The sequence below is a fragment of the Micropterus salmoides genome, unplaced genomic scaffold, assembly GCF_014851395.1.
Source record: "Micropterus salmoides isolate LMB-PRFRI ecotype aquatic unplaced genomic scaffold, ASM1485139v1 Ms_hic_scaffold_20, whole genome shotgun sequence".
NCBI lineage: Eukaryota > Metazoa > Chordata > Actinopteri > Centrarchiformes > Centrarchidae > Micropterus > Micropterus salmoides.
The window spans coordinates 26107055-26121742 of NW_024041151.1; the positions used below are offsets into that span (position 1 = coordinate 26107055).

The 14688-nt window shown below is 39.6% G+C and overlaps 1 protein-coding gene across 3 annotated transcripts in view; it reads right to left on the reverse strand.

Annotated features, from left to right (window-relative positions):
• cacna1bb (calcium channel, voltage-dependent, N type, alpha 1B subunit, b) overlaps positions 1–14688 on the reverse strand; it is a 175232-nt gene that overhangs the window by 18939 nt on the left and 141605 nt on the right. The window contains exons 35-41 of one of the 3 annotated variants that reach the window (XM_038733866.1): positions 13689–13691; positions 12667–12783; positions 11831–11896; positions 8493–8584; positions 8180–8330; positions 7161–7288; positions 4056–4152 (exon numbers count right to left, since the gene is read on the reverse strand). In XM_038733866.1, the coding sequence (XP_038589794.1) occupies positions 4056–4152; positions 7161–7288; positions 8180–8330; positions 8493–8584; positions 11831–11896; positions 12667–12783; positions 13689–13691 (654 nt within the window). Of the gene's footprint in view, positions 1–1202; positions 1300–4055; positions 4153–7160; positions 7289–8179; positions 8331–8492; positions 8585–11830; positions 11897–12666; positions 12784–13688; positions 13692–14688 lie in introns of all 3 variants that reach the window. The other 2 variants (XM_038733868.1, XM_038733867.1) reach the window with 2 other exon arrangements.

Below are 14688 nucleotides of genomic sequence, written 5' to 3' on the forward strand. Positions count from 1 at the left end.
AAAGTTAGATCTTGTCTGTCTCTTATTTGGTGCTGGACAGGTGGTGTACAGTGAGTTAGGGTGTACTCTACACTAGGCCCAGTTGCCTTGTACCGTGCGCGAGCACGATTGTCCCCCCTCACCACTCCCCCATGGGCCTGCGCTCACTTTGCGCCTAACGATCTGAGCCGGAGCACTTTATGTCATCACTCAGTCAGTGTTCCCATACATTGATTTGTTTGTGGCAGCCTGCCACAGTATCAAGGCCGACCGCCATATATTGATGTGTGATTTATTTTACTAGGTCTATTTAAAATCGTAGTTGATTACAGAGTGTCTTTCTCTCTCTCTCTGTCTCTCATGAACACCGCTGCACAAATCTGTCCAACACAACAGTCAATTTCAGAGACCCACCTTTAAAAAAGTTATTAGCGAGCATGTAAGGAGCCTAGCTAATAAAGAGAGTTATGTTAACGTTAGATCACACCAGGTTGTCGAGGTAAGCACGCTGTAAATAGCTGGAAGTCAATATTGACTGTCATTCTGTGGGCAACACTGCACTCTTTGGAAGAAAAAAGCGCGCTCTTTCTCATACGGCACAGTGGAGTTTGTGTCGGGGTTCCGTGCTCCGGCATGCTTAGCGATCACATTAGATGTGTACCGTGCCGGAGTCCAGCCTAACTGTGGCCGAGCCCACCGTTTCAACTGGGCCCGGCTCGGACACATTACGCTTAACCGTGAGCGATCACACTGGTCAAACGAACCGGAGTTTGGGGGTTAAACGTGCTTGGGGCACGGTACGGATCGCCTAGTGTGAGTACACCCTAATCAGAGTTTGTCTGACCAAACAGCTGCTACTGTAAACAAAGTTCAATGCGCTGAGACTGTTTTAAAACCAAAACTATGAGCCAAATTAGGCTAAAAAGCTCAGTAGAACTCAGTACGTTCTCAATTTGTGGAGAACTGTCACATATTATAGTTTTGCTCAGCTCTCTGAACTATTTTTATTCATAAGTGTTGCATGGCCCTCCAGTAGATGAACAGAGTATACAGTAAACCTTCACAGAGCAGGACAGGCCACAGAGCTTCACAGATGAACAGAAAGAACAACACAACAGCAGGCCAGAAGAAACCAACTACGACACATTGATAGAAGCCTGATGTTGTATGTTTTACAGGTGACTGCAGACGGAGGGGTATGGAGGAGGAAGGAGTAATTCTACCTTATAGGCGACTCTGGGGGGACATTTCTTTCCCAAACCTAGCGGAGGGGACATGTCGCGAAGCATCTCGCACATATCATGGTAAGTGATGCGGCCGCTTCCCGGGAGAATGATGGTAGGAGTTCATGGAGGGAGGTATGAAGGTTTCCCAGGTGAGGAGGTGATGGGATTAGAAGAGGTAGGGGATGTTACATCATGACAGAAAGTGGCAACATCCAATAGAGAGAATGGGAGGGGGGAAAAGAGGAAAACACAGAAATCCTTGTTAATAAGATTTCCAGGATATCATGATCTGGAATGCCATCCTAGCTGGATTTAAGGATTCAGGAATGGATCCCAGAGGAGGAAGGAGGGAAGGATGCTCCAGAGGATTCCCTGTGCAGAGATTTCTGGATGGGAGGACACTGGTGGAAGAAATGCATTTGGGAATGAGAGCGCATTTTATGTTAAAGGCTTACTCCACCAAAAATCTATCTTTGGAGTATCAAACATTCACCACCTGTAGCCTTGAAAGGGGGCTCTGAAATGTTTGTAGGATTCACAGTACAATGGATTCCAATGACAACCCAGTCTCACAATAAAAAGTAAAAACATGCTCAGAAACTTCTACAAGCACTCATTGCAACATAATCCACTTCTCCGCCAATGACCCTTATATTTGCTACGCTCCAATAGATTGCTATATACGGTACATGCAGCAGAGCTGCAGAGCTACTTTGAGGCGATGGCAAGACATGGAAGTTGTTCATTTAGCTCTCTTGTTTAGAATTTTGAGCATACATTGTAAAAAAAAGAAAAAAGTTTGTTTTTCTCAATCAGTGACTGGGTTATTTAACACCAGAACCGCCATCAACTTTACCCGCAGCTGTTTTTCGGTTGAATGTAACTTTTTTCCAATATAATATTCAAGTCCCACAGCCTTTGACTTTTCCCTAAAAGTGTGTTATGTAGCGCCCCCTATTGTTAAAAATGTCAAGATCATTATCTGACAGAGATCCACCTGCATGAAGTAAACATACATACAAGCTGCATAAAAGCAATGCTTAGGGCCTATAGCTTTTGCGTAGGCTATGATCATCAAAACTAATTCCGCAGTAGCCTAGTTTTTCCCTGTGATAGAGGTGTGTTTTGCGATCCCTTCAAGAGAGCGTGCAGCTCCCTTGTGTGCTTTTTGACCTGCGGGCGCTATATAGTGTTCCAACACTATGTATTTTTGTAAAAGTGATCATTTTACATTTTTCCACTGAGTAAAAATCTACTTTGAATTATGGAATTGTTTCTTTCGAATAAATACTTTTGTGTGGACTTTTACATTTATGTAGCTATGTGTAATTCTCTGGATGCCCGATGGAGTTAGCAGAACAGTAAAAATTTGCCAACATTATAAGGCTATTATTATTACCGCCTATAAAACACTACAATAGTCAGTTGTTTTTTCTAAATTGTATGCTGCATGTAAATTCAAGCTGTTTAGAATATAATAGGCTATAACAAGTGGAAGACATCAAAGGAGCCACTGCATGTGGATGTGCCCTTCACAGATGCAGAGCGCAGGTGATCGACCTGCATGGTGAGGCATAATGAATAGAATAGAATAAACATTCTGTAAATGCCTGAAATGTGGGGATGGTGTTTATAGTAAATGCACAGCCAAGGTGCTGAATGTTTGCCAAAGTGTGTTGGAGCAACATGTAGCAGAAATATTCACAAAATCACTGCATTGTTATAGCAGGTAAATTCTACTAGCTATGGCGGTTATAGGTTTACAACAAACCCTGGTGGTTCTAATGTTAAGAACACAAATTTATATTTTTTCATTCCAACCTTGATGAACGGACTTACACATTGCTTTTTCATTTTAATGTCGACCCCAAAAAACTGTGTTGACATGTACTGTAAATGTAAATGCACTAGACTGGGGCGCTGTTTCACTTGTTGCATTTGAATATTGTCCACTGTAAAGCAGGTTAAGTCTTTGAAAATGAAATGTCAAATGCCATTTTTACTTAAATATTGCTTGCATAAATAGAATAAATTGTTATATTGTATTTTCGTTTTCATAATTTTGTTTATTTTATTTTGTCCACTGTGCAGTGGGGCACATCTTACATGAAATGTTAAACAGCTTTTCCATTTCATTAAAAATTTTACTCAAATAACACATAATATGGAAAATAATGTTTTTACATTTTAGATTTTCAAGTTTACATTATTATTTTAAAATAGTCCCCTTTACGCTTCCATATACAATTCAGAAATTACGTTTTTGGAACATACTGAATATATGGATCAACAGGGGAGAAATAGATTATGCTGCAGGAGTGGTTTGAGAATTGTGGATTTTTTAAATATCTTATTGACTCTGCATCATTGGAATCCATTATTCAAGACTGAATCCAAGCTGACTACAGAGATTGTCCTTCTCAAAGGAGCAGCTAGAAAAAAACTCTTCAGACCCACCTTTCAAGGGGGAGCCAAAAGTAGGTTTTCACTGGAGTATTCCTTTAAGATGCACTCTGTTTCAGCATGCTAAAAGACATTAGCAGTAACCAAAGTGGAAACAAAGCACACAATGCTCTCTCTACACTGCCCACTCTTCTTTCATTGCTGTGTTTAGAAGCAGGAAAATATCATAGACATTGCATCTGATGCCTTTTTTTGGAGCCTGACTTGCGGCATTGTTTCCTGCACTCGCCATGGTTACCTGCCAGCTGGTTAGTGAAGGATCGATTCGTGTTTGTATGCATGTGTGGTTAGGTCATTCTCTGGCACCGCAGGGAATGAGAACAGACATTCACAGTCCGAAACCATCACATCCCTTTGAAAACAAAAGGACTGTGTGGGTGTGCAAACCTTATAAGCCACCCTGTTAGGGCACTTCTTCCCCAGGCCCAGGGGAGGCGAGATAAAACGCAACAATTTGTACATATCCTGATAGCATATCCTCCCACTGAAAAAGATAAGACATGTTTAAGAGGTTAGGTCACAGGTTATTTCTTTACATCTTTCCATAATAATATGTCATAAGTTAGTCGGCATTAACATTTAAGTAAATACTCCAGAAGCAGCAGCATAAAGAATACACTACTACTCAGGGCTTGTTTGTTTCAGTTCGGCTAAATCTGTAAATTTGTTGGTGTTTATTTTGACAATGAAAATATTACAATTTCATCTTTTTTCAAGCTTATTGTTTTTTCTTACTTAGAGAGAGAAAGAGTGGCACATTTTCTTTTACTTTCTTTTTACTTTTCATCACAACAAGACATCAGGGTCGAAGCCAGGATTTAGCCTGGAGAAATAGATTTGTAAAGAATGAAAGGTCTCAAAATTATTATTTGGATTTTTTTTAAATGAGATTTTTGATTACATTTTATTTTTAGGTTTTCAAAGCCCTCGCCAGACTGTCATAACATTCTGGTGGAGTAATACTCCTTTAATTATGAGATTTTTGTGTTCATCTTAAAGTTGTCAAAATATACTCTATACTATAAGATACTGAAATCAGAATTTTAAAGAGGTGGTATTATGCTCATTTTCAGGTTCAAAATCTTAATTAGGGGTTATACCAGAACAGGTTTACATGGTTTAATTTTCAAAAAAGATCATATTTTTCTCATACTGCACATTGCTGCAGCTCCTCTTTTCACCTTGTGTTGTACGCTCCGCTCTTGAGCTACAGAGTGATGCATCTTACTTGTACAAAATCTATGTTGGGAGTTGCACATGCGCAGTTCCCAGGTAAGGACTACTAGCCAATCAGAAGCAGAGAAGGGCGGGTCATAAGAAACAAGGTAGTGTGATCTAAATCAAAGCTGCTTCAGACTGCGACCGTAACCTAGCAGATGGTGTAAGTTACTCAAGTCCACAACATCATTGTTCCACATCTTACCATCAGGACTAAACGCTGAACTGTTGCCGGTGTTCTGACGATCTATGCTGCCTTGCCGAAAAACGCTACAATAGAGCAAATCGATAGACTCGACTCTACTCAGCCCTGCTCGGTTTTCCATTGCAGATAGTACCCAGAGATAGTACGTAGCTTGTCATCATAGCAACGCCACACACAACTGCCGCGATGTAATGTGCAATGCGACCCACACACCAGCGACCCACACAGCTTTCTCTTTTTATAAGTTAAAACGTTTCAATATCACTCAGAATGTAAAGACAGATAAGCGGTATGAAAACCTTCCAGCTGTGTTTTCCTCTGCCGTTGTTGCTGCAGCGGTCAGTGTGACGGCGGGAGCAGAGGGCTCTGTGAGCGGGCGGCTGGCCGGCCTCACACGCTCCTCCTGCGGGTTGGCGCAGGCTTCCCCCGCAGCCATTTTCAGAGCTCCTCAACTCCAAAAATATTCAAGCACATTTTTGTTCCGCCATCACTTCTCATAAAACTGTCAATATTCGAAATCTACACAGCTGATTTCTCCCCTCAAAACTTCTCAGAAGTGTAGTGATGAAATTCCATACGGAAACTGTAAAATATAAAACTTTCTGTTGCTGACCTCTGTCTGGCGCATGCAATGATGATGCAGTGAATATTATAATATTCTCTCTGAACAATCAGCATTCTGTCGTGTTTTCACGTTACATTTTAGTATCCCTCAGCTCCCTTGGAACCTGGACAGAGGTGAGGTTATACGAGATAATGTACCTGGAAGCAGGTACAGGTACAACATTTCTACAATGGAAAATCAAACAAAGGCGCCAAAGGGCCTCCGCTCAGACTAGCTTGGTTTGACCCCCTAGCTGCTTGGCAAGCTTTATGACGCGTTTGCATTGTGACGTCATAAGTAAAGGAAGTGAAGGGCTGGAATACAAACAGCTGTTTTCAAGTGGTTCAGAGCAAGAGTTTTCTGTTGGAGATGGGAACTCCATTTGGGCTGGACTTTGGGCTTTTTCACTTTGCAAACCTGTTACATGCACAAAAAAGAGATATAACTCAATAAAGGAGAGGGGGAAAAGCCAAAAAGCATAATACCACCACTTTAAGTAACCATGTTTTTCACTGTAGAATTTAAACTTCCCCTTAAAACCCTCAATCCCTGGCCAAAAAACACCAACTAGGAAATGGCTACAACCCTGTATTTACTACAAACCAAAGTGGTCGTTACTTTCATGCAGCAGAAAACACAACAACATTTGGATGTGCAAAGGACATAAAATGGTAAAATCTGTTTTTACAGACCTGCTCCTTTTAAAATAAGTCACTGAAAACATATAAAAGTCTTAAACATTTTGGCTGCAACCTGACATAAAAATTAGTCAAAGCAGTTGAAAATATGCTGAATGTTACTGTAGGCACTTCTCTGAACTAATTTATATTCAAAGGAATAAATAAAAATTCCTCCCCCGTAATGTCTGTCAAGAGATGACAATTTCATATTTCACATATCACACCTCTCCTGGAGTCCTGACTCACAGACAAGGCTCCTGTGAAGCCTTCTTTAAAACTTAATGAGCCTTACATAATCTGAGACACATTATGCCTCACACTGTCTAACTCAGAATTTATATTGTGCTTTAGTCAAGTTAAACAGTGTTGGTGTGAGGGGCAGAGAGGGCACTGACATCTGCACTGACATAAACCTGTATTCCCCCATTGGAGGGATAGAAATAGTTTCTCTTCACACCACAATGACAGACTGAGGAGCTTTGGAGCCCGCTGGCTTAGCGGCAAAGAAGGCTGAGTGGACGCCGAGCGGAACGCTGGATTTACATGCATCAGTCCGGCCGACAGGGGGCTCGTCACCAGCTGCAGCCGACTCTCGGCTCAGGCTTAATGTCATTCACCCGCCGCTGCTAAGATGGGATTTTTCCAGTCCCACGTCACAGACTCATCCTGCTGGAACCTAGCCTACCTCTGTTCCCAAAACAAACTGCCTCTTTTTTAACACTGACACTGACTACTATAACGGTTGACTTTAACTATAGTAGTTTAGAATCATCAAAGGCACTTACCAGGCAGCAGGGTCATACTCTGCCCATACGCGGATGAATTCATCAAGGTGATGAGGCCCCAGGATGGAGGCGTCCCTGGTCAGATACTCAAAGTTGTCCATGATAACAGCGACAAATAGGTTCAACATCTAGTAAATGGAAACATGTACAATAAATAATATTGAGTATAATAATAAGTATTTTAGTCTTTTCAATGTTTTCATGCTTTTATCTTGTATTGTTTTTGTATTATAGTCTCTTGGGTATTATTGTCTTTACACTTGTTAAAGCACTTTGTAACTTGTTTTTGAAAAGAGCTCTACAAATAAAGATTATTATTATTATTATAAATATTTGTTTGTACGCTAAAAAATATTTATCAAATTTCAATCTGAAAAGAAAGATTAGAGAATATGTTTCCTATTTATTGAAGCTAGTACCTAATAGTTCAAATTATGTAGGTTATGTAATGTTAGTAAATTTAGTTAAAGGACTATTTTAGTGATTTTACATGATTTTAGCCAAAAAACTGCAAAAATATATTTTAAAGACCATTTTGCAAAACCCTTTTAGGTTAATTTCCTAAACGTAACATAAATATTTTCAGGTGCATTTACAACACTACTTTGCTATTGTAAGCAACAATTAGGGCTCCTTTTTTCCTGTATTTTGGGGGTTTCATTTAAAACCAATGAATGAATGTGTGTTTATTTGATTATTTATAAGAATGTGTGGAAATTGCATTAAAAGTAAATAATACAAATATCCCATTTTTCACTTTACTCTCACATTTTCTGAGCAGTGCACAGTGCAAGAAGACATTGATTACTATAAAATGCAAATAGAGTTGTCTCACCACAGGAAACTTTTGATGATGAGCATTTGTTACAATAATGTAAGTTTGAGGAAGTTCACAGATGTTCCAACTAGTAGTTTAAAGCCTAACGCATGCAAATCCTCCAAACTTCTGTACAATTTCTGTCAATCAGAACACAGTTTTAGAGCAGATGGGACAACCCTCTGTTTTTATTCATACTGACCAGGAAGGAGCAGAGGAAGATAAAGGAGACAAAGTAGAAGTAGGCAAAGTCACTTCCACACTCCTTCCCCGCAGTTCCAGAGAGCTTATCACATGGCCGGTTACTGAGACACGCTAACATGATCTCGTGCCACGCCTCGCCTGTTGCACTCCTGAAACACGCACAACACAGTAAAGGTACGAGCATACTGTATGTACACAAAGTGAATGTAAACACTGCTCAACAATGACAGGAACTGGGTTTAGTGTTTGTTATTAGTAGGTACTGAATTATTTGTGGCAGCAGAATCTTTAGAATATGGAAGCAGTATTACCTAAACAGAAGGGTCAGTGCCTGGAAAAAGGTCTGGAAGTTGTTGTGGTGATTTATTGCCGTCTCCTCAATCAGCTCAATGTTTCCAAACACCTGAGGCAGCAGGAGAGCAGGTGGTGTTTATTAAATGCAAACCCCAAACCCCAAAGGCTGCTTGTGCTACAGTACTTAAAATACATATTACATATTACATTTACAGATTATAATGAGCTACTGTAGCACAGACTTAACAATAGAGTGGTGCTTGGCACTCAAACTGAGATTCAAAGAGGGCCCATACCCACGTCTTTAAAGGCCCTGGAAATGTGTCAGCTTCTTTGTACAAACACACTTTCTTGTTTCCGATGTTGGATATTTCACATTTTCTGTATATGTTTTTTTCCCTGTGCTCTTCTTATTGATTTTAAGTGGGCGGGAAAAACATAATGTCAAGTACTTCCGTGCACCAATCTGATGATATCTGGTGGTCTCATCATTAAACTCTTGAAAAATAATACTATATAAAAATATAATACATAAAATGTTATAGTTTAGTCATGGTAATTAGATGATGATCTAATGTTATAGAACATAGTAAAACCAAGTTTTAGTGGGCTACACAACCTGACCAACTGGACCCGCTTGTACAAAATTTGAGACACTTACTTAAGATATGAAGCTTTATGCCAAAAAAAACAACACCAACCGGAACTAGACTGGAATTTTGGGTCAGCTTTGGGCCATTTTGTTGCAGGTATATAAACTCATTTGACAGGATGGTATCCAAAGAAAAACATTCACAGTTTGTCAATGAATAAGAAATTTTCCTACATACTTTTCAATACCTATTACATTCAAATATCTAGTACTATGTTATGCATACCATTGTATCAAAACTACTGTGATGGCCCCTGTACAAACAGCACTGTACTTAATTACACTAGTCATGATAATAAAGCAAATAAGAGGTCATTTTCCTTCTGTTTTACTGAATAAATTAGATTTGTTATCTGTAATTAGCTGTTTATGTTCTATTTTTTTTTAAAATGTATTTACCTTCACTGTCACTAGTTTATGTATATGCATTGTCAACATGTTTCACTGATTTGAACTGAAATTGAATGGAGAGAGAGAGACTGAATGGATAGTTGCCACAACTTGTGATATCCCACTGCTGTGAGTCCAGTAAAACAACCCAGATGTTTGTCAAATATTTATTTGCCCCTCAGCATGTCCATCCTGCTGGCCTATTAACACCGGCTGTTGGGCCCAGGAGACCTCTGACAGCAGTCAAATATGTATGTAGCATCTTGACCCAGTACGACAATTGCAACTTATTTTTTCATCAACACCATGACAAACTTATATAAACAAGGAATAAAAAATAGGCCTTTATATCCGCCACCTTTAAACAATGGGAGAAATACACTTCAAATAAAAAAACCTGTACAATATTATGCAATCCAAGGCAGTAGCCATGTAATACATACTCATTTTGTGAAATTTATCATATAAAATTTTCATTGAAACTGTTTTACAGATGTGTTGATTCAGCTCTATGGTAATGTTAGAGGCAGATGTTTGTGGTGTTGTACAGGAGGATTTAATACAAAACATCTCATGAATGCAAAATCCCAAAAGACTGGACCATTATAATGTTTAGAAACATAGTGTGGTGTGTTTTTTTACAGGGTTCTTTTGTTGGATTGATATATTACACATGTAACTCATATTGTCCTCCTCCTTTAACAGTCTCTAGAGGAGAGATAGTCTCAGGTATAATGCTGAACAATAAAAGCAATACTCACAAAGCTGAAAAACAAACTGAAAGAGGATGTATGATCACTGTGAGGCCTTATCTTTGATCACTGGCAGTGTCCTTGTGCCCCAGACATTCAGCGTTGGGCAGTAGCGTCGCTATTTTCAGAATCAGATAGCTTTTCAGTAACGAAGCTCTTTTATTGACCGAGTAGCACGGTAGCTTCCACACGCGGTACATTTTCCCAAACATTTCTGAAGGTAATGCCACCGCCACACATGGACCTGTATGTGTAGCCGGCAGAAGCGCTTCTTGTCACGGTGACATCACGTACCGATCCGAGTAAAGACATGCGCGATTGAGTTTACTTTCTATTGTGATAGTTATTGTAACACCTCTTATGAGAAGGATCAGGGTCCAGCCTGAGCAGCTCTTTCTCTAGTGAGGAGGAAACTTTAATATGTTGTGGAAGAAACTTGTTTCCACGAGATGAGATCTCCCTCTCTCTTTCTCTCTCTCTCGCCCTTTGCCATGGACATTTACGTTGTTTAGGTAGCAATGGTGCCAGAGCACAAATTCACATAAACAATAAAAATATAATTATTTTATATACATATATATATGAAGATGTGGAAAGTAAGACCAACAGTGGTGCCAGTGGTAATCGGAGCACTGGGGGGCTGTGACCCCCAAACTGGGAGAGTGGCTACTGCATATTCCAGGAAAAACATCAGAGGTCTCTGTCCAGAAGAGTGAGAGGGGGATATATATATATATATATATATATATATATATATGACCTAACTATAAAATATTAAAAATTTTAAAGTAGCTTAGATGTAACTTCGCTACTTTGGCCATGTTGCTGTAGCTTAGCTTGCTACATTTCACTGGGGGTAGCTTCTGTGTAGTGAAGCTTCAGTTAATGTAGAGTAGCTAGTAGCTTAGCTCACTACATTTTCCTAGTAGCTTGCCCAACACTGCAGACATTACATCACAAAATTGAAAATGCAGGTACAAGAAGAGAAGCATCTTGTACTAAGAAGTAAATTTTTCCACAAATGTCCCAGAACAGACACAGTTAGCTAAGCTTAGTATAGCTTGGCTAACTGCTGGCTAGACAGTAGCTTTATATTTAGCAGACTGACATGAGAGTGGTGTCCGTCTCATTGAACACTTGGCAAGAATGAACAATAAGCACATTTCCCAAAATGTCAAACTATTTCTTTAAAGTACAAAGCTGTGCCAGGGTCGGTATTCGAAGTGTTGTTTTTCACCAAGTTATATTATGGCATTCTACACTATTATTGTCTTGTTTCTGGACATGTTGTAATACATTATTGCCACATTACACTAAGTCTGTTTTTTTTCCTATCTGATATGACTGCTGCTCAGGTCACCAAACTGTATGTACTATTAATAATAATGGTAACAAAACTAACAGGAAAATCAGGAGGATGTCAACCGAGCACAGTCTGTACACACCCACACAGTTCTGAGAAGAGGTTTAATTAGTCAAAATAGGTCTACAGTTTCTACGACGCATCTGCCACTAAATCATTACATTCTGACTTCCTTTGGTCTAGCGGGTCACGACTCACCTGCATTCCAATGATGGCATAGATGAAGAAAAGCATGGCAATAAGCAGGCAGACATACGGCAGAGCCTGAAAGCAAACACATAAATACACGTTAAACAGCACAGATACATGCATATACTCTTCTGTCTCATACACACACAGAGTTTGCAGCCTCTCTTTTGATCTCTCCTTCTTTCTCTGCACTCATGCACACACTAACAAATCTGATTCTCCACAGAGGACTAGCATCCTTGTAAGATTTTCCAGTCTTATTTAAGAACTCGAGCAGTCAACCTGACCTGCAGGGTCGATTCTTTTAAGCAGCCATTTATATCGCTGCAAGGAGGAGGCGAACATTTGTTGTAATTAAATAGCCACCTTTTAACACTCTGTAGATACTGTCCATTTTCATTGGGCTTAAAAGCTCTCACTACTGACATTAAACCTGCTATAAATTCCCTCGACTGCAGCCCAGCGCTCCACATTTAACTCAACTTGTCCCAGGGGATATAGAGAGCAAACCGGCACTGTGTGAAAATCCGAACTGCTGTCTGCAGAGAGCAATTTAGTTTGATTGTAACGGGCCTCTGCCTGCTTTTGAACCCACTATTGCACTGTTTGTATATTGTGTGATATCCTTTTATTCAGCTATAAATCAATCTGATTGACAAACTCAATGCTAAAATCCTGAATAAATCTACATTCTTATTCACTTTCTCCCCTGTCAGCCCCCATCTGTAAAGCGCTTTGCAAGTTTTGTTTTGAAATGTGCTACAAAAATCTCTTTTTACTTACATGACTTACACGTGTGTCCAGAGGCATTTACTGTTAGTCTGCGAGTGAGTGTGTATACTCACCTTGAAGGACTGAACGAAGGTCCATAGCAGGATGCGGATGGTGTAGCCCTGCCGCAGCAACTTAATGAGACGAGCAGCTCTGAACAGCCTCAGAAAACTCAGGTTGATCATCTTGTCCTGGGAGAGAAAGCAGAGACTCTGTGATGTATTATAATGTAGCCAGGATGAAAGGAAAGGATATAAAGCCATACTATGGTAACTCTAGGTCTGGCATGAGGCAGCTTATGGTGGATAATAATGTTTGTAACTTTAGGCATTGATGTGGAGGTAATATAACTGATAATTTATGACTTTCCTGTGCTAGGGTTAACTACACTTGTGGTCACAGTGGCCACTGTTCAGCTAAAGTTACATAGTCTCCCTTTGAATTAATCTCATATCATTTTCTGCATAACAAATCAAAGTGGGTTTAATACAAATTTACAACATGGTAAAAATGTCAAGCATAAGTCAAAACAACAGACTTGGTTCCCGAAATCCACGCAGCACATATATCAAGGGTCGGATCACTACAGTATTTTCAGTATTCTCTTTCCTTTAAATGTTTAATAAACATAGATGGGTATTAGTTACAAGTAGCTACTTGTTTTGTAAAAAAATGTCAGTCTTAACAAGATTTACACTGTTAGGAGATCATTTTTACAATACAAACCAGCCAATTCCAAGGATTTTGTGGAATCAAGTAATTTTTTTATGCCAGTTCACTGATCTTGTCTTAGTTCAAGATTTTGTTGCAAACCAAATAAACTGCACTGGCTTATTATGAGACTAAACGACTTGTTAAGGTGAATGTTTTTGCAGTGCACATTTTAAAGGCAGATCTTATGCAACTGAAATTGCTCAAGATGATTGTGTCGCTGTTAAAACACACATTTCTAACAGTGTAATAGGTCTCTTTCTTTTATATCATGTCACATTCGGGATTCAGTAGGTAGACACTTTAAACGCCGACTGTGGGAGAGAACAACACACACTGATGGGGGAATTGGCAAAATCAGCGGCCAACAAGAAAAGCCACTTACCATCTAGAGGTGTCAGATGTGACAGAAGGGGCAGAGTGAGGGCACAGGCACCAGGAGAGACAAAGCAGAAGAAAAAATAACAGAGGAGGAAAGCGAAACAGAGAAGAGACAAAAAAGAAAACTAATGATCGCATGAAAAGAAAGTCACACAAAGAGCGAGACTGACTTTGCAACACAGATAGCAACAGTCTCTCTGCCTCAGCCCTCCATCGCCACAATCAAATAAGTTTGTTCATTTTTCCCGTAGGAGGAAACTAAATGCTCCCAACTGTAACAGCAGCATCACTCCTCCCATTACCATGAAGCTGCCTTTGCGTTATGTATTCATTTTCATTTTAGTTTTTTTAATTGATTTTCATGATTTCATTTTTTTGTGCTCGCAGTCTTCTTGGCGGAGCTTTTGATTCGAGGACTGAGACTGTGAGAGCAAAGCAATGCATGACTTTTGCATTCATGATTTCGGAGCCTAAGTTGTTTGTTCAGATTTCTAATGTTTGAAAAAAAGGCAAAAAATAAAATTTATTTTAATTAGTTCTGAAACAATCAGTCAATTAATTGTTGTCAATTGCAACAATTTCAACAATCAGTGTTTCAATCGTTGTCTATAGAACATCTTTGAGTTTTTAGCTGTTGGTCAAAAAAAAACTAGTACAAGTTGTCACATTGTGATACATGGTCAAGACCCCAAGGCGTCAGTTTGTAATGCACTGGGAAGCCCCTTAGCGTCATACTTCAATGCACTGGGGGAAGCCCTGTAGTGTCATTTATGAACACTAAAAGACGGTTTAGGATATAAATAGAAAAGTCAGAGTAAGGAGGTGGTTGGGGTGCATGGGTGGCCAGAAACCGGACTTTTGGCCAGGAGACCGGTATTCGTTTCCTGCTTTTAGTAAATTTGCATAGGTTACATATGTTACATAAGCTATGTAAGTTATGAAAGTAGTTTCTTAATGTACATAAGTTACACTGCGACAAACTGCGACATTCACCACATTAACCA